The sequence below is a fragment of the Drosophila grimshawi genome, unplaced genomic scaffold (assembly GCF_018153295.1).
Source record: "Drosophila grimshawi isolate 15287-2541.00 unplaced genomic scaffold, ASM1815329v1 contig_311, whole genome shotgun sequence".
NCBI lineage: Eukaryota > Metazoa > Arthropoda > Insecta > Diptera > Drosophilidae > Drosophila > Drosophila grimshawi.
In genome coordinates, this window is record NW_025063098.1 from 3,461,572 (window position 1) to 3,487,958 (window position 26,387).

General features: G+C 40.2%; 4 protein-coding genes across 12 annotated transcripts; 3 read left to right on the forward strand and 1 right to left on the reverse strand.

The window, feature by feature from the left end:
• The first annotated feature begins 255 nt into the window (after positions 1 to 255).
• Positions 256 to 5,230, forward strand: LOC6563007 (lysine-specific demethylase 3A). The gene is made up of 2 exons (XM_001990478.3): positions 256 to 320; positions 2,359 to 5,230. Exon 2 carries the CDS (start codon positions 2,363 to 2,365, stop codon positions 5,000 to 5,002), a length of 2,640 nt encoding a protein of 879 aa, XP_001990514.1. The 5' UTR covers positions 256 to 320; positions 2,359 to 2,362; the 3' UTR covers positions 5,003 to 5,230.
• Positions 256 to 12,508, forward strand: LOC6563586 (F-BAR domain only protein 2). Of its 8 annotated transcripts, none has more exons than XM_032737741.2 (12): positions 256 to 320; positions 5,370 to 5,780; positions 5,849 to 6,415; positions 6,491 to 6,686; positions 6,787 to 7,428; positions 9,532 to 9,640; positions 9,722 to 10,128; positions 10,197 to 10,366; positions 10,743 to 11,509; positions 11,587 to 11,922; positions 11,994 to 12,223; positions 12,293 to 12,508. In XM_032737741.2, exons 2-12 carry the CDS (start codon positions 5,751 to 5,753, stop codon positions 12,388 to 12,390), a joined length of 3,552 nt encoding a protein of 1,183 aa, XP_032593632.1. In that variant the 5' UTR covers positions 256 to 320; positions 5,370 to 5,750; the 3' UTR covers positions 12,391 to 12,508. The 8 variants fall into 8 exon arrangements, with proteins under 8 accessions (XP_032593632.1, XP_032593630.1, XP_001990513.1 ...); XM_032737739.1 differs by lacking the exon at positions 256 to 320 and adding an exon at positions 8,469 to 8,741 and having other exon boundaries at positions 5,639 to 5,780; XM_001990477.2 differs by lacking the exon at positions 256 to 320 and adding an exon at positions 8,469 to 8,741 and having other exon boundaries at positions 5,639 to 5,780; positions 10,200 to 10,366.
• Positions 12,509 to 14,981: 2,473 nt separating this feature from the next.
• LOC116805412 (putative uncharacterized protein DDB_G0271606) lies at positions 14,982 to 20,590 on the reverse strand. Its single transcript, XM_032737137.1, has 2 exons — positions 18,234 to 20,590; positions 14,982 to 15,615 (listed from the first exon to the last, which is right to left on the reverse strand). Exon 1 carries the CDS (start codon positions 20,581 to 20,583, stop codon positions 18,274 to 18,276), a length of 2,310 nt encoding a protein of 769 aa, XP_032593028.1. The 5' UTR covers positions 20,584 to 20,590; the 3' UTR covers positions 14,982 to 15,615; positions 18,234 to 18,273.
• A 4,196-nt stretch (positions 20,591 to 24,786) lies between these two features.
• LOC6563585 (ELAV-like protein 1) lies at positions 24,787 to 25,513 on the forward strand. 2 transcript variants are annotated; one of them, XM_032737400.2, is made up of 2 exons: positions 24,787 to 24,938; positions 25,000 to 25,513. In XM_032737400.2, exon 2 carries the CDS (start codon positions 25,032 to 25,034, stop codon positions 25,458 to 25,460), a length of 429 nt encoding a protein of 142 aa, XP_032593291.1. In that variant the 5' UTR covers positions 24,787 to 24,938; positions 25,000 to 25,031; the 3' UTR covers positions 25,461 to 25,513. The 2 variants fall into 2 exon arrangements, with proteins under 2 accessions (XP_032593291.1, XP_001990512.1); XM_001990476.3 differs by having other exon boundaries at positions 25,003 to 25,513.
• The last annotated feature ends 874 nt before the right edge of the window (positions 25,514 to 26,387 follow it).

Below are 26,387 nucleotides of genomic sequence, written 5' to 3' on the forward strand. Positions count from 1 at the left end.
ATTGCATAAATGGGCATTTATCTATACATTTTATGTACATATAGTTCATTTTGCTAGTATTATTTTGTTAATGCTTTTCTTTAATTAAGGGGAATGCAAATTACTGAGCACTGCACATTGTTCAACACTTGTTCGCTATTAATCGATGTTGGCACATCACTAGACAGTAAGAAGTACGACGCGTTCTGCTATGTGAGTGTATGTGAATTGTGCGCGTTGGTGGCGAAAATTAACATTATACATAAAACAAGTTGGAATTTTAAATGCCAAATATTATAAAACGATTGTGCAAGTGTGCTGGCAACATACAACAATAAAATGTAAGTTGATACTGCTGTCAAAAGTATGCTAATTACTGTGTGAAAAATTGCTGGATTAATTCGGTTCCATATATACATGCATATGTAAATATGTCTATACACATATGCCTATATGTGTGTACTTGGTATGCAGGAACGCTACAACGGCGTCTATGTGTGTGTATGTATGTGGATGTGTGGGGAATGTATTTGTATGGATTTCTGTGTTTGTTATATTAAGTACACAATTTGAGGTGATAAAAATTCTACAGAGCTTCACCTTATCTGAACTGCAACTATTCGTGTTTAAAGCAACCCTGAATTAATTCGCGTGTAATGTGGAATTGGTTATGCAAAAAATAAATTGAACTCATTCATTGATAAAACAAAACGTTAATACAGAAAGAGAGAGAGGAGCGAGCGAGTCGGCGATGTAGTAATCCCTCGTCAGTGTTGTCGTGCTGTTAGCTCCAAATTGGTACAAATCAGCTGGAGTCAGCCATTTGTATTATGCTCGCTACTTTTATGGGCGTAACTGCTGCAGGTTTTGTAATACCCGTGATAAAACATAATGCTTAAAGATATCGCAACGCGTCAGTGTTGCTGTGCGACCAAAACGTACTTTTGCTGGATACTTATTTATATGTGCGTTAGTGCATCTTGTACATACATGCACATATAATTGAAAGTACGCTTATCTGTTTCTCTTATTTTTTGATTGAAGAACAATTGCGTGCTCCAGTAACGCAATTAATTGGAAAGGTCAGAAAAATAGTGTACAGCAAGTGAATTGATTCATCAATTCGCAGAAAGAATACAACTTCGTTGTAGAATGCAGGCTGAGCTTGGCAATGTTCGTCTGTTTTTGAATACCTCTTTATTTTCTGCTTCTCATCTGTGTGTGTGTGCCAAAAACATCGATAAGAAGACGGACAGCAGCAGCGGCTTCGCTACGGTTCACGCCCAAAACATTATCGCAACTGCCACAAGGGCGTATGCGTGCGTGTGTTTGTGTGTGAATGTGTGAGTGTGCTATGTCAGCCAAGGTTAATTTGTGGGTTCTGTGCGTGTATGAAAAATTATTGCTATTTTCTTTTGCTTGCCAGCTTTATTTATATAACTAAAAGCTATAAAGCTAAAAGTTCAAAAGCCTGACCCGCATCTCCTTTTTAACTAATCGATACACAACAAAGAAGAATCTATCGATATGCGGCAAGTGACACTGTTGACACTTGTTGCTGCTTGCATTAGAAATGGGAAGAGGGGGAGTATTCTTCATAACAGTGCAGTTATATATATGTATGAAAATATATACCGTTACATTCATATGTAAAGATGCATAAAACGACATTGGTTTAATGGGGAAGAAAACTTTTGCAATTAGCAAGTGTTGCCTAAAAATAGCATTCGGTTAATGATAATAGCACAGTAGTAAGCTTATTGTTATCAACAAAGTATTAACACTCGAGTAAATTTATATGTATATTTATGTCTAATTCAATCGGTATTTTATTGGGGGTGTTTGCATTATTTTATAACGCTTATCAGGCCCGTGTCCAATATCAACGCCCATTTCAATTAATGACAAATTATCAATCGGTCGTCGAGTCTTTGACCTTTTGCGTATATTGTTTCTTGTTATCTTGCGCGATTGTACTGAGTGTATTTTTGTAAACGGTTTTTATCTGTGCCAGGTAATAATAATGGAGGCATTACCACAAATATTAACTGCCCATTTTCTTTCGAATGAAAAATGCAAGTAAATAATAAAGAACATGCATTCCAACAAATTTGTATGTATGATAAATGAAGCTGCTCAGCATAAAAGTTATTGATAACGATATGACAAAAACAAGAAGAACAACAACAGCAGCAGCGGCAAGCAGCAGAATAATTAATTAATTATTCAATCAAACAAGCATATTACCAAGTACAAAGTAAAGCCGGCTACAAATGAAAAATTGTGATAAGCTGCCTAATTATGAGATGTTCATATTATGCATTTTCTCTCTCTCTCTCTCTTCTCTCTCCTCTCTCACACAAACACCCGCGTGCACAGTCCAATGTCGCAGCCAGCAACAGCAACAGCTAATGTCAATCTGGCAATGCCGGCAATAAATAGTTCTGACAATGGTCGCAAGCGGTCTTTGTCGCTTACATCACGATCGGAGCCCAAATCGATAATCGAGATACACATATCGAATGAGACAACGTTGAACAGCAGCAGCAGCAGCAACAGCAAACGCGCCAACTTGGAAACAGAGTCACAAACAGAGATGGAACAGCAGCAGCAACAGCAGCCGGACAATGTTATCGGGCTGAACGTTGAGGAGCAACAGCGCGATAACGATAACAGAGCCAGCTGCTCGATATTCTTGCAGCATTTGCCATGCTTCAAGCTGCAGCAATCGATAACCAATTGTCGCGAATGTCGACGTCGTCATGCAACGGGCAGCAGCAGCAGCAATGATAGTGGCAGCAACATCAACAGCAGCATTGGCAATAACATCAGCAGTAGCAGTAACAGCAGCAGCAACAATGATATCTACTGTCGCTTCTATGAGTTTCGACGCCTGCAATATAATGCAGCTGGCGAATTGAGGGTTGCCGGCTTTCCCAATCCGTACAAGGAGCCAACTAGCATCGATTACACCATTTGGCAGCCGGACGAGAAGACTGCGCCCACCGCTGGCTTTATGGATATACAGGTGTGCCGCTATATACTGTTGCATGCCGGCGATCAATTCTGTTATCTGTGGCGACAGGAGGCGGAAGCACTGAAACTTCACCAGAATCCGGATGGGACAATTGCATGGAAGAAGGCTGTCCAGGGCACACGGGAAATATGCGATGTATGCGATACGACGCTCTTCAATTACCATTGGACTTGCCGCAAGTGTGGCTTTGGTGTATGCATCGATTGCTTCAAGGATCGCAAGGAGGGCCTACAGAATAATAGACGACGTGTGGGCGAGGCACAGCGTGGACATGACGAATACCACTGGCTGCTGTGCACCGATGATAAACAGAAGGAGGAGCAACAGCAGCAGCACACGTTGCCCGAGCTGATGTTGACGCAGATCATAGCGGGAGATGCGTTAAATGTGCTCGGACGGCTGTTGCACGAGGTGCGTACGTTGTGGCAGGTGCCGCAGGTGTGTGGCTGTTTGCTGAGCAAACAGCAGGTGAGCGATGAACAGCTGACCCAGCTCATACAGGATATGATCAAGGAGTCGCAACTGAAGCAACAGACGAGCGCCTCCTCGCTGGCCACCGCACAGAAGGTGCAGCAGCAGCAGCGTCTCGAGCAGTTGCATGCCAAGAAATTGGAATTTGCGCGCAAAAATGGCATCGACTATGTGCCGGGACGTGTCTGGACAAAGGAGACACTTGGCAAGGATCCAATAACGAGCGCCTTTGACAATTTCAAGCATATCAATTTTTTGCGCAAAGGACTCGCCGGATTGCGACGCTTTCTACCGCCGCGCGCCATGACGCTGGCCCACTCCACACAGCTGGCGCCGGGCGTGCCACATGAGTGGCTCTGCGATGGCAAATTGTTGCGTCTCACGGATCCCATGCATCCCGACAATCGAGTACTGTACCAGGAGGTGTGGAAATGTGGACAGCCTGTCATGATTTCGGAAGTGGCACGTTCCCTCAACCTGGACCTTTGGCATCCGCAGGCGTTCTGCAGTGATTTCGGCGATAAGCCTAATGATTTGATTAACTGTCTCAATGGCAATCTGGTGCCCAATCAGCCGATGCGTCATTTTTGGGAGGGTTTCCAGTGCATGCACAAGCGTCTGCTCGATGTGAATGGGAAACCGATGCTGCTCAAGCTCAAGGATTGGCCACCGGGCGATGACTTTGCTGAGATTTTGCCCACACGTTTTGCGGATCTGATGCGAGGATTACCCATGCCGGAATATACGCTACGCACCGGTAATCTGAACATAGCCAGCTGTTTGCCCAAAATGTTTGTGCCGCCCGATTTGGGACCGAAGATGTATAATGCTTACGGTTCGGCATTGCATCCGGACAAGGGCACCACCAATTTGCATCTAGACATTTCGGATGCCGTCAATATAATGGTGTATGTGGGTATACCCACAGACGAGGACAGCAAGCCACAATTGGCGGCCACACAGCGTGCAATTGCATTGGGTGGCTGTGATTACATCACCCGGGCACGCTGCCAATTGCCGGACGTGCTGCCGGGTGCATTGTGGCACATATTCCCGGCACGGGATGCGGACAAGATACGCGATCTGCTTAATCGTGTGACGCTGGAGAAGGGCTTTCGGCTGGAGCCTGATCACGATCCCATACACGATCAGAACTGGTATCTCGATGACAAGTTGCGAGCGCGTCTCTTTAAGGAATATGGCGTTGAGGGCTATCCGATTGTTCAGTGCCTGGGAGATGCGGTCTTCATACCGGCGGGTGCACCGCATCAGGTCCAGAACCTGCACAATTGCATCAAGGTGGCCGAGGATTTTGTGTCGCCGGAGAATATTACGCACTGCTACCATCTGACGCACGAGTTCCGACGCCTCTCGCACTCGCACACCAATCACGAGGACAAGCTACAGATTAAGAATATCATCTATCATGCCATCAAGGATTGTTGCACCATTTTGACCCGGGCGCTGAATGAACGCATCGATCTCGAAATGGCCAAGATCCAAGCCGAGCTGTAGATGATGCGTGCTTCTATTTTCATTATTCATTTCATTCATTATGTATTCAAACGAAGATTTTGTCAAGGCATTGAAATGATGCTATATATAGATTAAGTTCAAATTTCAAATAAATGCAATATACCATACAATAAAATGTCGCATTTTTGATGTACACAAAATTGTACATCGCGAAATAATATTTACCTTAATGCGGAACTCAATAAAAAGTTGGAATCAATTATAAAAGTTAGTTTTATACTATGTTATATTTGACATTCCAATTTTATAATTAAATGTTCGTATTGTCGTTAATTTTATAGTTCATAAATTCAATAACATTCTTGAAAAGATGATCATTTAATTTAGTTAATATTTGTAATTGCAGTAGCAGCCAATCAGGCGGTGTGCCAAAGGAGATTGAAACCAATGCGTCAAAATCGTGCTGAGGTCCTCGATTCAGATACAGATACTGACAATGACAATCGCAATGATGATGGTCAGCAGCCCAGTCACCGATTTGACATTGTGCACGCGGTTGAGCCAGTAGGGAGTATTGGAGTTGGGAAACCAAGTCAATTATTTAGCCACGAAGACGACGAATAATAATAATAACAATAACAACAACAACAACAACAACAACAACAACAAAGCCAAAGGCAAAGAACCACAATAAGAACAACAACAATAATATATAAAGTAAATCGCAGCGAAGCGCGATTTTGGCATTGATTTTTTTAAAGACGTAGAATTTAAGAAAGCACTCAAAATGACGGTGGACTTTAATGATTACTTTTGGGTAAGTCAATCAATCTCAATAGATTCCAATGTTCAACTCCATTCATTATCATCCACACTCATTTGCAGGGGGAGAAGAACAATGGGTTCGATGTGCTCTATCACAATATGAAATTTGGTCTGGTGGCCAGCAAGGAGCTCTCCGAGTTTCTGCGCGAGAAGTCGAACATTGAGGAGCAAAACTCGAAAATGATGTCGAAGCTGGCGCACAAGGCCAGTACGGGCACATTGAACAGCACATTTGCGCCCGTTTGGACCATATTGCGCACCTCGGCCGAGAAGCTGTCCACGCTGCACATGCAAATGGTGCAGAAGTTGACTGAGCTGGTCAAGGATGTGGCCAAATATGCCGATGAGCTGCACAAGAAGCACAAGTGCGTTAAAGAAGAGGAGTCCCAGACGTTGGAATGCGTTCAAGCCATACAAACATCAACGGTGGCTGTGCAAAAGCTACGCGATTTGTATGCCAGCAAGGTGGTTGAGCTAGAGAAGCTGCGCAAGGACAACGGCTCGCACAAGGATGCCGAGAAGCTGGAGAGTAAACTAAAGAAACTCCAAGAGGACTACAAAGCGTTGCTCGACAAACACAATCCTATCAAGAACGAGTTCGAGCGACGCATGAGTCAAACTTGCAAGGTGAACGTGAAAACTCATTTCCATTCTTATTAAGCACGATATTAACGAGAGATATGTTGATTTTTATTTGAGCAGCGCTTTCAAGAGATCGAGGAGGTGCATCTGCGCCAGATGAAGGAGTTTCTATCTACGTACTTGGAAATGCTACAGAACAATCACGATATGGTTGGACAAGTGCACTCGGACTTCAAGCGTCAGTTTGTCGATATGTCTGTGGATAAGCTGCTCGAGCAATTCGTCTTAAATAAATACACAGGCCTCGAGAAGCCTGGTGCGTATGCGCTGTTGTTATTAATATTAATGATAAATTGAACACTAATTAATATATATTGCAAGTTGCAAGTGAATAACCAATTAAATTACCTTCACAGAAATGCTCGAACTGGAGTTTGTATCACTGTCGAGTGGAGCACGTCTGCAGCCGACGCAGCAGGCATCGAATTCAAATTCGGCGGCCAGTATACAGGCGGCATTGCGTTCGGGCGGAGCAGCTGCCGCTGCATCTGGCAGCCTGGTATCGATGGATCAGCGTGGCGGTGGTGGTGGTGGTAGCGGCAGTGCTGGCGATGCTCTTGCAGGCGTTTCGCTGGGTAGCGGCAGTGCGGCCAGTGGCAGCATACCCTATGCGGATGATGCAATGCTGGGTGGTGGTGGTGTTCCTTCACCGCCGCGACCCACATCGCCGGAAACGCTGGGCGCTCAACCACCGCCAACAAGCGCTTCGACGTCAACGGTGAAGAGTCTGCGCTCCTGGTTTATGCCGACGGCTAGCAAACAACAACAGCAGCAACAAAATGTCGGAGTCGCCAGTCCTGGGAATTTCGGTATGCCTGCCAACAGCAACAGTTCCAACAACAACAATTACAGCAACACGAACATCACAACAGCAACAAGCGACAATTTGAACACCAACAACACAACAACAACAACAACAACTGGCACGATTAATTTCACCACCAATGTCACCACCAAAAATTCCCCTAACTCAGAGCTTCTGGATACTAGTAATCAAGGTTCATTCTATTATTATTTGTTTTTGTTTCCCATAATTTTCGTTGTTTAAATGGTTAAGCGTTTCTCTCCGTTTTTATTTGTATTTTGAACTCTTTTTTTTTTAAACTATTTTGGTAACTACTCCTCTATTCTGTACTATCTACAAACAATTATCATTTGTGTTTACCACTTCCATAGTGCATAACTAAAAAGCATTCTTACTGCAATCATCTGCAATTTAGAACTTTTTCATTTAATTTGTCCCATCAAAATTTGCCAAAAATGTTGGTGTAAGCAATGAACTAAAATAGAGTATAAATTTCTCGACTAGTATTTTATATCTGACAAAATGTATCTTATTCTTAAAGTGCTTTTAATATTTGAAATAGGGTTTTTAAAGGCTGGATACAAAGTTTACACAATTTGTTTGCTATTCCTTAATGGTTCCCAATTGAGTATTACCACTAACTATTACGCTTGTAAATATTGCGAATATTCTTTCTTGTGATTTAAACTTTTTTTAGGCTTTCCAAATTTAAATCGGTCGCAAGAAGTTTAATATTTTTTTTTGTATAATAGTTTATTCACTATTATCCTGTATCTGGGTTTTGCTAATGTAAAAAGCCAAACACTAAGTCAATCTATAACTTCTATAACACTTTATGCCTTTTTCTATTAGTTTTCTCCTTTTTTTTTTTTTATTTTTAAACATTTTTCAACATTTATGTTCTTATTATGTATATAAATTGTATAATTGCTTATAATTGTTTTATGTGTAATGTCCTTCAAAATGAACACTCAAACACCAGCCAAATGCCAAATGTTAACCCAACCCATCCACAACACACACACACACACCCACATAAACACTCCAACACACAAGAGCACACACTAACAAAGGTTTTTAATGACTGCATCTAACAGTATTCTCAACGCTTTCGTTTTGCACAAACGGTGTCACGGTTTTTTTTTATGCCATCACCGATCACACAAATGAACTCACAATATCCATTCGATCAACCGTGCACCACCGATCAACTAATCCAAATTAAAACTTTAGATCAGCAACAGCAACAACAACAACATCCAGAACAACAACAGCCGCATGAGGCCTTAACACCGACTGCTAGCGTAGCTGGTAGAAAGCAAATGAATGCAACGACAAGCGAGCAACATTTATCGAAATCATTAAACGAGCAAGATCATCTAAATCATCAGCCACCACAACAACAACAGACTGCAGTGGGCAACAATGGTGCCACAACAACAACAACAGCAACAACGTCCAGACGTACAACGTCACTTTTAAATATATTCACATCAAACTCTCAGGGTAAATTCCAAATATGAAAGTAAAACCCAAACCCAACCTGGCTCCAACCAAACCCCCGCCCCCAAAACACATGACTTTACTTTATATATATATTTATATAAATATATATATATATATATATGTATATACATTTAAAATTAAGCACAAATTTCAATGCTTTTTCCGCATGGCTTTTTTTTTTCGTTTGCAAAATCTCACAAAGTTTCTAACAAATTCACTAAACCATTTGTTGCACTTTTATACGGCGGTGTTTGAGTTCACTTCAAAATCTGTAATCTAGCTAAGTTGTCTATTATGTTGTTGTCCAACACTACGCACTTTAACACTGCCCCACGTTCAGTGTTAACTATTGCATGTTATATTTAAATTGAAGTCAATTAGATGGGATTTAAAATAATATATTTATCCGAAATTGGAATATCATTCTTAATGCTAAGAATTTTAAAATGTATTTTAGTTGATTTTGTTTATAAATTTTTAAAAATTAATAACAAGCTTTAATTGTTTACTGCTAGGTTCTGGATTACAGTTAAATTATGTTATCTAAGTTAATGTAAAATGTATATATTTATTTCTTATTATTATTATAATTATAATTGCAAATGATCCACATTTCAGTCAATTTGAATAGCGATCAATTTGATGTTAAAGTGCGTAGCTTGATAAGTAGATTTTGGTATTTGCTTTTAGTGTTTGTTGTAGAACTTGTTGTCTTTATCAAGTGAAGATTTCAATTATTTATGCGCATCCAACTTTAATTTATTTAAATATTTAACGTGTTTCTCAACAGTTTCGGGCATTTTGCGTAGTAGACGCGACAAGGCGAAAACCAAAAAGTCCAAAAAGAAGAAAGACAACGAGGCTGCCGATCACAATATACAGGAGGAGCGCCTGACCAGGTAAGCTGTCTAGCACACCTTTTGCTGGATGCGACAATCCAACAATTCTAATTGTTCGAATTTTATCTTTAATCCTTGTAGCGTGGAGCGCTCGAATAATACATTACTCGACTATGATGATCATGGGCGCAGCATGAAGACGCAAAACTCGAGCGGCAGCAGTGCAGGTGGCGGCTTGGCTGCCCTGTCTGCTACCTCGGCCCAGGGCAGCGTTGATTCCGCTGGCGCCAGCAGCATGGGTGCCGGCAGTGGTGGTGCAGGCGTCGGTGCTGGTGTCAGTGGTAGCGGCCTGGCGGCCAATGCAAGCAGCAGCACTGCGGGTGTGGGTCCAGCGACCACAACAACAACTGCTGGAGCTGCACCAGGCGCAGCTGCTGGTGCTGCTGCTGGTGGCGCCAATGCCAGCGGTAGCGGTTACGAGGTGGACGAGGAAGGGTTCAGCATACAGCCAGCTAAGGAGATTGCCTGGGAGGAAAGCCAGGACAAGTGTAAGGCTCAGCTTTTAAATACAAAATTCTTAGCATTGCAGCGCATATTGAAAGTTCGATTTCTTTAGCAGCTGGCAGCTTCTACTCGGACTCCGACTCGGATTCGGATAACGACAAGCGACGCATTCATGTTAAGATTAAGCCACTTAACAACGGACAGGCGCCCATGTCAGCGAGTGTGGATGAGTTGCGGGCCACCGTTGAGAATATATCGCTGTCACCCACGGGAGTTTTTGCTGTATGTAATAATAATAATAATAATAACATTGCTCGCTCTGTAAGCAGATCGCTGTTAAGCTGTGCTGTTACCACGTATATCAATTGTTGTTAAGTCCATGTCTACATTTTGGTATGCAATTGTTCTGGTTAGAAAATGAAGAGATAATATTTGTTTATAATTTGTATATATTCAAGAGATTAAGCATTAAGCAAATAATCATTACTTATTAAAATAATGTTATCTTAACTTCAGTGTGGCAAGTTTAACAGTGACTATTCAATTTTAACATCTTAACAGCGACTGCCCAATAAGATCCACAGTTATGTATATCATGATTGGCTCTGTTAGCAATATTTTTAATTGAATGCAACTTTATTTTTTAATTTATGCACAGCATCACAGCCAACAGCTGCAGGGCGGTGCACGCGGCGGTGCGGCTGCATCGCGTCAACAGTCGCCAGAGATATCGAATGCTTCAACGCCGACGGCCAGTGTGCATCCATATGCGCCGCTGCAGAGTCCGACGTTGTCGAACAACAACAATGCAAATAATGCAAACCACAATCGCTATGCGGATCTGGGCGATATATTCTCTGAGTTGGGTGACATGAGCGTCTCGGCGCCAGCATCGGCCACGTTGAGCAAACCGCCTAGTCGTCAGATACCCACACCCACATCCGCTGTCGGCGGCAGCAGCATTGCCATTCCACGACCCCCATCCCGTCGCTCCGATATGATTGCCATTGGTCCAGCAGCGACCAGTGCGGCAGCGGCAGCGGCTACAGCTGGGGGCGCAACAAGTCTCGGACGTGGACGCATGAGTCCGGCGCCAGCAATGAATCGAGCGGACAGCATTGGCAGTCTGGAGTTTCGCACCGCCATTGGCGGCATGGGCTCATCGCGTGGCCCGTCACCGCTGACAATTGGGATTTCGGACACAATACCGCTGGCGGTGGCATTCCATGAGATAATACACGCCTATTTCAGAGGCAGCGACGAGTCGCGTTGCCAGGTGAAAGTGTCTGGTGATATGATGCTATCATTCCCAGCCGGCATTGCCGGTCTGCTAGCAAATAATCCAAATCCAGCCAAGCTGGGCTTTCGCATTAAGCAAGTACAAAATCTCGAGAGTCTTGTGCCCAATGGCAAACTGGTGCATATGTAAGTGAACCTTTCCTCTCCATTATCAATGAGCCTTTATTCCAACTCTACATTACTCTCTATCTGACTACTCGCAGAGATCGGCAACAGTCGAGCTCATTGAGCACAATGCTGGAGTTTAATATGCCCGCGTTGACTGCATTGTTGCGCTGGCAGGCGGAGAATAATCCGAATGCCTCGTACTTTAACGTGGACATACTCAAGTATCAGGTGCGAACGAAGCCTGGCGCCAGCTCGTGCCCCTTCCAGCTGGTCAGCTACTGGAAATGCGAGCCCAGCTATACGGCGCTCAAGGTTGACTACAAGTACAATAATCATGCCATGGCCAGTGCATCGCCGCTGCTGAATGTGACACTCTCGGTGCCGGTCAATGGTTCTGTTCGCAATGTTCAGTCCAAGCCCCATTCATCCTGGTAAGCAGTGACTTGGTTAACCGTGCAACTGAAGCGCTACTCTTATTCATGATAATCTTTGCTGTTTTTAGGTTGGGTGAATCGAATCGCTTGGTATGGAATTTTACGGACATCTCACAGAATTCGCAGGATGGCGGTGTTGGTACGCTCCGTGCACGCCTCGAACTCAACGATGGCCCCTCGACGCCGGCGATGCTGGCCACTCAGTTCAATTGCGAGGGCACGACTTTGTCGGGCATTGAGTTTGAGCTTCAGGGCAGCGGTTATCGTTTGTCCTTGGTGAAAAGACGTTTCGTTTCAGGTGTGTATTACTACTGCTTAAGACTTTGCCATTGTTTGCAGTAAAAACTAATCTTGTTGCTGTTTGCAGGGAAATATGTGTGTGAGGGCGATGGTATACGTAGCGGTGCCACTCCCACACCGCCCTCAGTTGGCTCCACCAGTCCGTATTCAGCTAAATCGAATTAGTGTGCAACCCTATTGGCAATTGGCTTGTGAAACTAGCGAAATTTGTATCTAAAACTGAAAAACTGAACTATAGACCTATAACTAAAACTAAATGAAGAAAATCATTTTGTACTGCAAATCGTTTTGATCGTTATTGGCCTCACTTGTGTGCTTAGCTACTGTGCTACTCTGCCATTGGTTTGTTCATTATGATGTATTTTTGTATCACTTGTACTGTTGATGAATCTGTTGGAAGTTGCGAGGCCCAAATTTGGAATAGACGTAACAACTGGATGTATTATTTGTTATATTTATATATATACCATATATTATATGCTTAGAAATGTATTTATTATGTTTAATTAAATATGATGTAAACGAAAATATGTATGTAGCTATGTAGATATCTAAAAACACGACACCACTCGGATACACAACAAACAACAGCGTGTTTAAGGACGTTGATTTTATGTTCACTTTTGTATACCACACACACCCACACACATACAAACACACACAACCAAATGTATTAAAATGAATGCAAGAATTCAAGTAATTTTTTTGTTATTCGTTAATTAGATCTGAATCATATCTTTTACTTGTGGACTAGCAGTAAAAGCAGCTGACAACATTTAAATTAACAGTGCGCGGGGCTTGCTTGGTTTATCAATCGATATGTAACAGTAATCGATATCGATAAATGAATATGAGAACATGCGTATAATGCACATATTAATTGATATATGTATTTTGTAAAGTTTTTAGTCTAAAAAACATATAGATGTATATATATATATATATGTCTATTATGTTAAGTTTTTGGTCAAAGTTTATACAGACGAATGAGCTCGTCAACGCACGCATGCCGCACGCACGTAAGTGTCACCAATGTGCGTTGGCGCCGATCAACATCTGCTCATTTTCGGTTGCTTAATTATCAGAAATACATTCACACACACACACACACAAGTAAGTATATTAGCCAGAGAACATGACAAACCGGTTTCGCTTTCCGTAGCTATTAAATAAAGGAAATTAGCCAAAGCCAAAAAAAATGGAAACAACGCGTGCGACTAATGCTTGACAATACGAGAAGAAAAAAAGAGTTCAAGAAATTTCGTGGGTGCAAAGTGGTTTCTAAGTTATGCATAGAATCTTTGCCCCATAGTTGTAGTTGCAATCTATTTTAATGGTATTCTTATTGGTACATACAGCAAACAGCTGTCGTTGCTTGTCCCACTCTGTCTCTCTCTCGCTCACTCTTTCGCTCGCTGTTGCCTGTTGCGCCAGTTTGTTATTGTTGACGCATGACGTCATCATGGCACAAATTGATTTCAAGGTCGCCGCCGGTCGCATTTTCATTTCACTTGACACGCTTTGGCTCCTGCTGCTGCTATTATTTTGTAGTGTAATTTTTGTTGTTGCTGTTGTTGTTCTAGTTGTTAGTGCAGTGTGATAAATTGCATTAAGCCATTGGAATTAAAGGGCGTTTGAAATATATATATATATATGTATATATTGAGCAATGAAGCTCAATGAAGCTTCCAATTGGAGAATACAATATACATATATCGCAATTAAAATACAGTGGGTCGCTTGGCGAAAAAACTTTTAGAAATTATTTGTATTTATTTTATTATGATCTTAGAAATCAAAGAAGTCACTGCCAATGTATTTTTCTTTTCTTTTAAATTGAATATTTATTTTAATTGATTTTCAACAGGTGAAGCAGAACAGGGACAGACAACTGTACAAGTGTTATAAACGACATGCATTTAGATGAACAAATTATAGTATTTGTTGATCATTGGAATTGTTAGCTAACTGACCATATTAAATGGGAAAAGTATCTATATGGCAGTTTGTCAAACGATAAGATTAAATTACAAAACAAAAGACGTAGACAGGCATTGTGTACATTGGTACGAGATGTCGACCGCATTACATATATACATATATAACAATATGATCATACATATATATATATATATATATATATATATATATATATATATATTCATATATACCCAACAGTCAGACACTTTAATTGTTTAACAACAGCGACAAGCACACAAACAATTGTTACATATGCTTATAAATATATATTTGCCCATTGTACCAGTTTGGGATTAGAACTGTATACAGTGTACAGTGTATATTACAAACAGACGTTGTTATTTAAAAATAATTTATGTGCGCCTCTTTTAATTTGCCATATTTTCACACAAGCAATTTGTTAGCAACTTTGTGGATACACATTTAATTTATTGCTGTGTAAAATTCCATGTGAATAAATCGAAGGGAAATGTTTGGTTTTGTTAAGGATTTTTATCTTGAATATAATTGCACTTTATTTATGTATTGACTGCATTAGTAGAACTTAAATCTAGCACACCGAATTAACTATAAATTGTATGGCAAACTTGTTGTTGTTTGCTTTCGAAAGTTGTAAATTAAATTAACATTTATTACGCCTTTAATTAAGATTATTCGTATCGAAATTTATGGATACACATTAGAAAGATTAGCTTTCGTCTGACATCTTGTGGACACTAAAACTACATTATATATATATATATATATATATATATATATATATATATATTATGTTTTATATACACACATGGCATTCAGTTTTTTTTTATTATTATGTTTTTAGTTGTTAAAGTGCACAACTATTCAGGTATCAAATTTCGTTCACTGCACAGTGGAACAAAGAGACACAATTCTTGATAAATATTTAATATTTAGCTGAAATGTTTTCTGAGCTGAATGTGTTGGATTCGGTTAAGGAAGTACTTAAGCTTATCGAAAAAACATTTACCAATTTTTACTATTTATTTTTCTTATAGTTAGCATACATATAATATGTACAATGTTAAGGACAAATAAGCACTGAATAATTTATTGATATACATTATCTTATTAGCACATACAACATAGTTATTTTTTTTAATAAATTGTTACTAGTATATATATGTATATATATATGACCATATTTCTTATGACTATGTGTGATTAATAAAAATAAAAAGTGCTTAACTTTTACACAAATTTGAAAAACATTCCAATATCTTATAAACATTTCCATGCTGCTTTGTTCCACTGTGCGTTTAGATAATTCAAGTGTGTGTGAGTGAGTGCCACACGAATATTAACTGACATCATATTGTTAATATATGTATTTGTTTTCTATATTTATTTTTCAATTGCTGCGTTTCATTTTCGTTCACTTCCAAGCTTTGCCTGAAACAAAAATAGAAAAAAAGTAATTTTAATAATTGGCATTAAATACTAGAAAACAAAAGGTCATAAAATCTGTATAATGGCTTTAATTGCTTAATTGTAGATCAAACGGCTCACTTCATCGGAACAATCGGTAGGCCCCCGCGTCAAGCGGGGGAAAGAGAGACAGAGAAAGAGAGAGAGGGAGAGCCAGTTGACGCCTGTTTGCTCTTAAGCTTTAGCAATTTTATTTCTATTTTTAGAATTTTCAATTATATTTACTGTTACTTTTATGCGGGTATTCTGCGAAATCACTGGAACCAAATAGCAAAGCAAAAGTAAAAGCAAAAAACAAAATCGTTAAACGAATCCCGTCTGGAATTACATTTTTCCGTTGTTCTCTTTGCGTGTTTTCGACAATGCGCAATTGACCTGATCGTCTATATGCATATATCATTTAAATCTATTTCAACTTTTTCTCTTTTGCTTCGTATACATATATACATATATCAAAAAATACCTATAGATTTCTGTAGAAAAATTCAAATGCGTAGAATATATTGATGAACTCAATAAGAAATCGTTGAAACATGTGTGGAAAAACATCTTAAATATTTGGAAACTATTTCCTTTTATTTTTCAATCTGTATTAAAGTTAAGAAAATCAAATAAAGCTATATATTCCATATGGATCCTAGTTCAAGCTGATAAGTGATACACGTACGCACATTTTTAAAGGTTTATATGTGTCAAATTGATACTTTCACTTTATGTACTGTTAACTTTTTCTGATAAGATATATGTACATTAATCGCACGCTGATAGTTCCAATCATTTATATCGATAGTTAATAAACTCAAGCTGTTTTTTTTCGAAAATGTATTGGAGCAATGACAAATTGAGCCGCCTGATAGCAAAATGTTCGCTGTAATCAAAAAATATAAAAAAAATATTTATTTGGCCCATAACCAATAAGAGTGCACAGTTTGGAGCTTTGGGGCTTATCGGTCGACCTCAGCGCCTGACCGTGAAGTGGACATATTAATCAAATTTTTACGAAAACAACATAGAAATGCCTTAAGTAGATTGCACAAAGGTGTGGGCCCATTATACTTATGCTAGACGCTATAACGCCTTAACAGATTCAGAATCAATCCAATTTGTTTGCAACATCATATTTAGGCAACTGACTCATGACATAAACTTCCGTTGCAAAACGAGCAAAACGAGCGTCAGAAATGTTTTTTAGCCAGGCACATAAGCTTTACGTTCCTATCGTTGTGTCTGTGTGTGTGTGAAGACCATAAGACAAACAAACAGGCAGCTCGTTAAAGGGCAGTGGGGGGCATTATGTAAAGTAAACAAATACACACACACACTCACACACACACAAGCAGCGCTAAGAAATTAAAACAGTTTGAATCGTTTTCCGCCGCACAACGCTAAAAATGATGGAACATTTGCATGTACAGTGAACACTAGCAAAACATACAGCTATCAGTTATTAACTCAAATTTTTATACACTTATCGATTGACTCTAGATTGCCAGCATTATAGGTGGTTTTCTACAGCGAGTGTGTACTGTACATGTTTTTAATCTAATTAGAATTGAGAATACGTAATTAGAATATTTGTTGGAATTTATCTAAATCTTGTATTCAATTTGATTTTCAGCTTTCAATACTAACATATCTCCGATAAACCTTGAGCGTGCTTAACTGTGGGTGGCAAACGTATCTTACTCAACAGGTTTACTGATTTGCCTATCTTTTCTTTATTTTATGTCTCTCTCTCTCTCTCCCTCTCTCTCTTTCGCTCTACTGACTTTTGAGATTCCCCAATTGTTGCCCAATAATATTGGATAATTTTACATTTTAATAGGCCCGGATTAATTTGTTAAATCCTTTATTGTTTTTAGTGTTTTATTATTTATTTATTGGTCTCTTTCATTTTATAGTTTTAATTTCTTTCCCTTAATTTTAAATAATACAAATCCTAACAAAATATTTAAAAAATTTTTAAAACTTCCAACTGATTATAGAAAAGGGAATCAGCATTTTATAGAAGTCAAGTAGAAAATTATTCGTTTGTTCAATCATGGAAATATATATAGATATATTTCTAATTGTTGATGGTGAATTTAATTTAATATTTCGTTCGTTGCATTGAGTGACCACTGTATTTGAATGCACGCCCAAGGATGCCGCACCCGAGACACATTTATTTCAGCTTTATGGTTCCGACTGCTTCCTACACTACACTCAGAAAAAAAAGCTGTAAAAAATATAAAGTATTCCTATTTTTTTTTGGAAATCATTTCTAAATATTGGGAAATAAATTTATAAAATGTAGAAAGGATTGTCCTAAAACGACAATACCAAAAATATTGCGATTTTTTCAATGTTTTAGACATATTTTTTATTATTAAGAAATTCATTTCTAAAAAGTACAAGTGCAAAATCTAATTTTTGAAAAAATCCTTTCAGAAACAAGCAATGAAATTTACTGGCTTTCAAATTAGAGTCTAGCTTTTATAATTATTATTAAACTTAAAAACAATATAAGTAAGCATACAAATTATTCAATGTCTTTTTTTTTTCTGAGTGTACTATTACATTAGCTGGGGGCAGTAACTCACCTTGGGGGTCCTTCCCCATTTTCAATGTCCTGGCCGCTCCTCAAAGGACATAGTTGCGCTGCTTTTCGGTGGGCAGCGTTCGATTGACAAATGAGACAATGGTCACAGCCGGTTGGGCAACGGACAGATCGGAGAAGATATGACACTGGTTGTCCTTGGAGCTGTGCGATCTGCGGGCGACAAAGGCAAAGATGGTCTTCTTGCTGTTGGGATCATCGGGTGAACTCCACATGCGATTCTCCGGATCGATGGCACAATGCGAGATCACATCGGCCGTATAGTGTTTGCGGAAGAACTTCTTTCGCGTATTGTCCGTTAGCGTGATACCCTCGCCACTGACTTTGAAGTGCACCACGGTGGGCGTTGGCAACGGTTGCTGTTTATACAGCTGCCGGATGGCCTTCCTAATGGCCTCATTGCCCGTCAACGATTCCGTATCGCAGCTGAACAGCCACAGCACATTCGTTGCAGCGCCATGCGCGAGCAACTGTTGCTGGGCGGGCGTTGTGAGCGTAGCCAGACCAGGTACCACATCCGCATCGGGTATGCGCAGCAGGCAGGGCAACGCCAGCTTATTGATGGAATGCTCATAGATCAGGGCGGAGAGTGAGGTGAAAGTGGGCTCATTCTCGCAACCCTTCAAGCGCACACCACGCTGCGTCGGCTCGATGAGGAAATGACGCACCAACTCTTGACTGCCTGCCGGTGGCTGTGCCACACGCAACACCAGCCCATAAGCATTCTTGTACGTGGTCGAATCGCGAACCACAAATGTGCCCGGCGGTGCATTCAACAGTAGCGCAATTGCATCCTCCCGCGACAATAGCGACTTGTACCAAAACTTTGCCGAGTTCCGGGCAAATTTAACCAAATCGGGTGCAACCTCAAAGGTGGGTGAATGTCCCGAATTGAGTTGCTGCCTGCTGGCAATTGTCTGATAAATGGACTCGCTGTTGATGTTGCTGTTGCTGTTGGGCGAGGCATGCTGGGGAGTCGAGGCGCTGCCGAAGAATGGTGTGCGTGGCGTGAGCGGAAAGGCGGGCGTCTCTGGCCGGCTTGTTGGACTGGGCGTAAGCAGGTAATCCATCTGCTGCTGCTGCTGCTGATAGTGCTGCTGCTGATGGTGCTGTTGCTGTTGCTGCTGTTGCTGCTGCTGTTGTTGTTGCAGTTGCTGCTGTTGTTGTTGCAGTTGCAATTGTTGTCCATTTGGAGTATTTGGAGCGCGCTTTGCGCTGATGGCATAAATGGGCGACAAATCGCGACGGCTGCGCGTGTGGTTCTGGCCATAAATGTGAGCAAGCTGCTGCTGTTGCTGCTGCTGCTGCTGATGGTGCTGCTCCAACTGTGGCATCAACAGTGGCTCCATCGTTTGATGCTGCTGCTGTTTGTATGTCAGCTGCATTGGTGTGCGTTCCAAACTGTGGCTCTTGCTGTTAATTGTGTGATAATTGCGTTCCACAAATGTGGACTCCATGTGACGACGACCAAGAAGGGCGCTGCCATCGGGCTCATCCACATCGAAATCCACATCGCGTCTGTACTCAATATTTCGGGTTGTATATGGAGCTGGAGCTGGAACTGGTGCTGGTGCTGGCAGCGAGCTGCGCTCATTCAAATCATTCAAATTAAGATTAAACTCAAAATCGTAATTGTATTTGTTGTTGCTGTTGTTGTTGTTGTGGCTCAGTCGGCGTTGGGGTGGCATTGGCGGCACACGTGCCGAAGCACGTTCCTTTTCACGCTCCTTTTCACGATCGCGATACTCGCCGTAGACTTTGTCGCGTCGATCGCGCAGCAGCTGCTCGAAATCGGCGCGTGGCGCTGACCCATAATGATATGTATTCGATATGGTATTCGAGTTCGAATTCGGATTCGCATTCGAATTGTTGGCCAACGTTTTGCGGACCAGCAAAGGGCTGGTTAAACGTGGCTGCGGCTTTATCATATCACTGCCACTATTATTGTTGTTGTTATTGTGATGATGATGATTATTATAGGTATTGCTGACATTATGGCTGACGCCGACGCTGCCGCTGCCGCTGCCGCCAGTGCTGCTGCTGCTCAGTCCGAAGTCGGCGTCGAGGAAACTGTCGAGCCGCGTTGGCGTTGGCGTTTTGCGCAGCGGAGTTGCCGTTTTGGCAATGCCATAGCTAAAGGGCAATGAGTTTTCGCGCGCGTGATAGGGTATACCATTACCATTACCATTACCATTCACATTACCGTTGCCATTAAAATTGGTATGGTAATTATTGTTATTAGTGCCATTGAAGCTGCTGTAGCTGTAGCTGCTTGCTTGCTGATACTTATTATCCGTTGACACGGCAGCGCTATCTTCGTACGGCGACCGCATAGTTTCGCGAATTCCAAACGACTGATTGAATATGGAGAGGCCCCCAGGTCTACAGCAGAGAGCGCCACACACACACACTTGCATATAAACACACACTTGCACACAAGCACACATGCATTCAGCCATAAACAGCGAGCTAAAAAAAAAAAATGAAAAGTTAGCGTTGGCGTAAGCTCAACCCGGATTGCTCTCTCGCTCTCTCTTTTCGCTGGCCAACTATCAAATCCACTTGAGTTGTTGTTGCGCCTACGTGCAATCGCACAGTGCTTCAAAGTGTATTGTTTTTTCGTGCAACATTTTCACTTGTTGCGTACTTTGAAAGTCTAGCGAAGTTAAAAAATTGAATTTAATATAATTTTATTAGTGTATTTTGGGGGAACATAAAAGTAAAACATGAAAAATTTGCTATCTTTCTTTCATGTAAGTTTGCAATATTTTTCACTATACTTGTGAAAACTTGTTTTCTTCAGAAATTTATCATTTCTAAAATTGACTATGGTGGAAGGCATATAGCATTTTTTTCAATAGTTTTTGTAAAAACAAAATCTCAAAAGTTTTAGAAAAATACCCGCAAATTGAAAAAATGTTTAAGCAGACATAGGTCCACTGTGCTCCATTCAAGTAAACAAATACACACACACACATGCCTACAACCCAGTGTACGTTTTGCAAAGGTGTTGGCGTCGAAGAGAGAGCAGCAAATTTAAGAAGAGAGAGGCAAAAAAAAAATTATACAGTGCGAACTTTGCAACAGCAACGTGTGGTGATGTCATCCCCCCACAAATTGAAGCAGACACACACACACATACGCATACACACAGACAGTTAATCACTAAAAGCGATCATCAACACAGATACTCATTTCAATACATATTTGATCGGCACTCACTCTCACTACGGCTCTCTGCGTTTAGAATGTAGCTCTCTTTCTCTCTCTCTCTCTCTGTTTCTCTCTACATTTCTGTGCATGTGTGTGTGTGTGCACGTCGATGTGAACATTTGTTGTAAATTGTAAACAAACAATTTTTTGAACGTTTTTAGCATGAAAAAATACGGCTTATGATGCACTCCTTCCACTCTTATGTTGTGCGGCACCCTCCAATTGAAACCACACACGTTTTTTTTTTTTAGTATTTAACGTTCTTTCACTTTGCATCAATTGAATGCCGACGATGACGTCGACGTCGACGGCTACGCCGATGCCGAGGCAGACTTCACTGCTTCCAGCCATCTGTTCTGAATGGACGGCCATTGTTTAGAGTAGACAGAAAAAAAAACATTATCTGCGTTACAATTTGATTGATATTATCAATAAATTGCGGTCTATTTTCATTTGAACATCTATTCAGTCTCATGTTGCTTTCCCATTGAACTTTTGTGGCTGGCACACACAAACACACCTACACACACACACACACATGCACAGTTACAGACAAAGCGGTGGCATCTTTTTGATTTCTCACATTTTTCTTGTAGAAAGTGGAGAAAATTGTAAGCGCACCTTTTGTGGGCACAACAATAACAACAACATCGACAAGCAGCTAACAACAATCCACAATCCACAACAATAACTAACAGAGCAACAACATACTGTGGTCTGTGACGTCAGCAATGCAAAAATGTTTTTGCCTAAAATATGCGAAGTTGCTGTTAACGTTGACGTCGCTGCCAGCTTCAGCTTCAGAAGCTGCATTGCTGTGGGTGGTTTGAGGTCATAGTCAGTGTTACATGCCTCCCACATACACATACACGCACACACACACACACACATCGCTCTCTGGCTCTCTTCAAAGTTGCTCGTGAGCACAACTCGTTTACCTTTGCGCGCAGCTTCGATGAACATCTGTTGTTATTGTAGTTGGCATTATTGTTGTTTTTGACAATTCTCACTGACAGACAGCAGAGCCATGTATATGTATATATATAAATATATATGTGTGTGTAGTTGGGGGGGGGAATGCCCAGCATATGTTTTGATATCATTCGATAGCGCATACAAAGATCAGCTTAATTGATTCCGAAACACCGAAAATTTATTTGATTGTTGTTAAATTGCAGCTGTGAATTGTTTGCATATTAAATGTGGTAGCCAATTAGATACAAAACTGGAGGTCGCCGCATCACTTGACGCTAATGTGTGTGTGTGTGTGTGTGCATGTGTGTGCATGTGTGTGCGTGTGTGTGTTTGTGCGTATTAATGTGGGGAATCCTTGAAATTGTGCTCATGAAAACGACACTAGACAAGCGTAAGCTTAATAAAAAAAATTTAATTGCATTTTCAAATGAGAAATGCGATTATTGATAACAAATATTCGCGTACCACACAAGTTAAACAAATTTTCTAAGTTGCGTAGTATATTTCTACAGCAATGCTAAAAATGCTTTTTAATTAGCAAATTTCCCCATTTCATCTTGTAATATAAATAATAAATACATATATAAACTTATATTGATAACACATACGTTTTGGGTTTGTTATAAAATGAAGACTTATAATTTGATATATATATATACATATTCCAGGGTATAATTTGGTCCACAACTCTAGTTTCAACATGCGATACACAAGCAGGCAGACATGTTCATAGCACTTAGCTTTTGTCCAGAGTGCAGCGGTTGTTGTGCCCGCTAGTGCGTGGACTCCAAGTGGATGATATGTCTTTTGAATATATTTTCGGTTTAGGCCATTTAGGCCATTAAATGATCTGACAATAGGTCGTTTTCCTGTGTGCGAATATTTAAATGCATTGTTTACGTGAGACGCCCTTTTTTATGAGTCTCTTACTCTTATCAGGAACAGCACCCCCCTCCCTACCACAGCCCCGCGCCGTTTCTCAACGTTCGCACACATGAGAAATGTTGGCGTATTCAAGTGATTAATGCGGCCAATGTTCTCGAGAATATCCTCGAGGGGGTGGTGGAAGGGTGCGGATGATTGTGGAGCAACTTCTAACCGGGTTGTAATTAAACTTGATTAATTGTCGAGTCTGCGTAAAGGTAAAAATCGGCGTACGCATGATAATAAAACGAAAATGGAAATTAATTAATATGAAAACAACTCTCAAATGATAAAAGTATTTTTCCTTTTATTATGCTAACGAATTTTAGATACACTTCGAGTGCTTCAAGTTGAAAACAACTAGTTATATTATTATGCTCTCTTTCTTGTGTTTGGAATTCAATTTCCTTTTTGCAGCTGTTCCAATTAATTGCCTTTGTGGGCTTCCAACTTTAAATTGTTTGCATTTTTATTTTTATTTTTGTTTTTGTCCTTAACAATTCCATAATCAGCAAACAAATAAATAAGCAGGTGAAAAACTTTTTTACGCTGGCTTCATTTTACTTTTCTTAATGCATTTTACGCCTTTTTTGCTTATTTTATTTATTTGTTTTTTTGTTTTGTTCTTCTCTTTTTTGTTTTGTTGTTTGCCCCAAATATTTAAGTTTTTTGAATAATCAGCGATTGCAGCTAAATAATGGCAAAACTGCAAGCAAAGTCTTGTTTATAATAGATTTATTAAGGCTCTTTATTTTCATTTAATTTATATTAGAAAATATATTAAAAAAGCCATATGTGGTACAGTGAAAACTGCCTTGGGCGTACAGTGAACGTTGGGTAGAGGGTTAAGGGGAAATGTTTCCATGTTTTCAGCTGGTTTCGCTAATCGATACTCGATTGCAAATGTGCAGTTATCGATAGTGAGCTTAGTCGATATTTTTGGATAATACAATATAATAATAGTAAAAATAAAAATAATTATCGATTACAAAAATCGGATAGAAAGGAAAACAAATTTTCGCGCGCGTCGATTATGATGCCATCCCTTTCTGACACATGCAAGCTTATTTTTATATAGAAAAAACTTGCGATGATCAATAAGAAAATATTCTTTACGCTATAACTTAGTTGATTACATTTATATAGTTGAGCAATAAAATGTTAATGTATATTATATAAAATTATTGGTTTTATTGTAAGCGAAAATCGATACATATCGAACAAGAGGCAGTTATGGATAAAATGAATTAAACTCGATATGCGAGAGATGAATAAGAATTTATATTCCAAATTTGAGGTTTATAGCTCTGAGATTCGCTGATGTTCAAGAATATATATGCATTATGCCGGTTACATACTTTTGAACATATTCTTTTTGCAGTTTATCCTGCCCGATAAAGGGCGACAACAGCAACACTGCTGGGCAGGAGCTGTGTCGCCTAGACCGATTAGTTATCGATAGCCAGCTATCGAATAACACTGACTGCTGACAGAAATTCTTGCTGTAAGTTGAGAGAAATAAGTGTGCGGCTTCCATATTCATCGTATCTTCAGAGAATCCATTTCATCCTGCCGGGTGAGTTAAGTCGCAACATAAATGAAATAATATTTATCTTGTTTTTCATTTGATTTGGCAGCAGATCCGTCGACAAATCTGATTGTCAACTATATGCCGCAGAATATGGACGAGGACGAGCTGAACGCCATGTTCAACATATTTGGGCCGATTGCACGGTCCAAAGTTGTCCGTCAGTCTAAGACGCATAAGAGCCTCTGCTACGGCTTCGTCCAATTTGAGGCGGCCGAAAATGCGATGTTGGCCCAAATCAGCTTGAACGGTCGCTCGTTGCGTGGCAAGCGCAACTCGGAGATTAAACATGCCACTGTGTTTGTGACCAATCTGCCGAATGACGAGCAACAGAACTTTGCATTTATTAGCTTCGTTTCGAGATTCTCGGCTGCGCTGGCCACATCCTCGATGCATGGCTACCAGCTGGAGAATTGTTTAATGCCGGTGATGGTCAAGTTGGCGACTCGATCAATGAACAACGCAATCTACAGCAGGTCTAAATCCAATCATTTTGTACAAACTAACTGAAATAAAGTGAAATGCAAGCGGATAAGTTGGCAAAGTTCCACGGTTAAAGTCAACGTAAGAAATTGAATTACATTTAAAATTTCAGTTAAAATAGCTGCAGCTGCCAACATTTTGGCAGTTGTATAAATAATTCATTTATTTCATATACATACAGTCGACACTCTCTGGCAAACCAGTCACGCCTACCTGCGAATAAACAAAAATCGAAGAATCCCCAAATATGTAACAGCTTTATCATGCCACATAAGTAATATACGCCGGCAGCGTCTGTTTCAGATTCGCATGAATCGCATATATATATATATATATACATATATATAAATAATGAAAACAAAGGGCACATAAATATCAGAGGATCGTTCCCCAAAAAAAAAAAAAGAAGGAACAAATAATCGATGGCACGAATGTAGGTGGGAAACAAGTGAATTGAAAATTATTCCCAATTCGTTTGCTTTTCTCATTATAATTGAGGCAAAGAGTTGCAACTTCAACTCTGCCTCTGCCGCTGGCATGCTCTGCAGTCCCTATCCTGAACCTATTGCCAATGGCCAGGCAGATTTCACTTACAGATTTGTCCGCTGCTGCCTTTTTTGCAGCGGTTTTCTTACAAGGGCCTCTTCCTGCCTGATAACTCGGCATATATTGGCTTTCTCAGCAGTTTTGCCACATCGTGTAGCATGAATAACCGATATTCCTATATGTAAGCTTCAGATTTGTATTAGAACTGGACTCAACTTTTCAGTCCGTTTTTTTTTCTTAATATTTACTGAAATAAAAAATATTAAAAAATAGATTAATTTTTATATTGAACGAAGTTTTGAAATATTTTTAAACAACTCAATTTTATTTAATGAAGCTTAGCAACTTGATTCAAAGTTTGTGATTAATAAATAAATAAATTTCTAAACTATATTCTTAAATACAAGC

Bases quoted from the DNA above. Each gene is read 5' to 3' on its own strand.
- LOC6563007 (XM_001990478.3), top strand. From the start codon at position 2,363: ATGTCGCAGCCAGCAACAGCAACAGCTAATGTCAATCTGGCAATGCCG.
- LOC6563586 (XM_032737739.1), top strand. From the start codon at position 5,751: ATGACGGTGGACTTTAATGATTACTTTTGG. The intron at 8,742-9,531 runs GTAAATTCCAAA...GTTTCTCAACAG, and splicing joins ATTCACATCAAACTCTCAGG to TTTCGGGCATTTTGCGTAGT. The intron at 9,641-9,721 runs GTAAGCTGTCTA...TAATCCTTGTAG, and splicing joins CAGGAGGAGCGCCTGACCAG to CGTGGAGCGCTCGAATAATA.
- LOC116805412 (XM_032737137.1), bottom strand. From the start codon at position 20,583: ATGCGGTCGCCGTACGAAGATAGCGCTGCCGTGTCAACGGATAATAAG.
- LOC6563585 (XM_032737400.2), top strand. From the start codon at position 25,032: ATGCCGCAGAATATGGACGAGGACGAGCTGAACGCCATGTTCAACATA.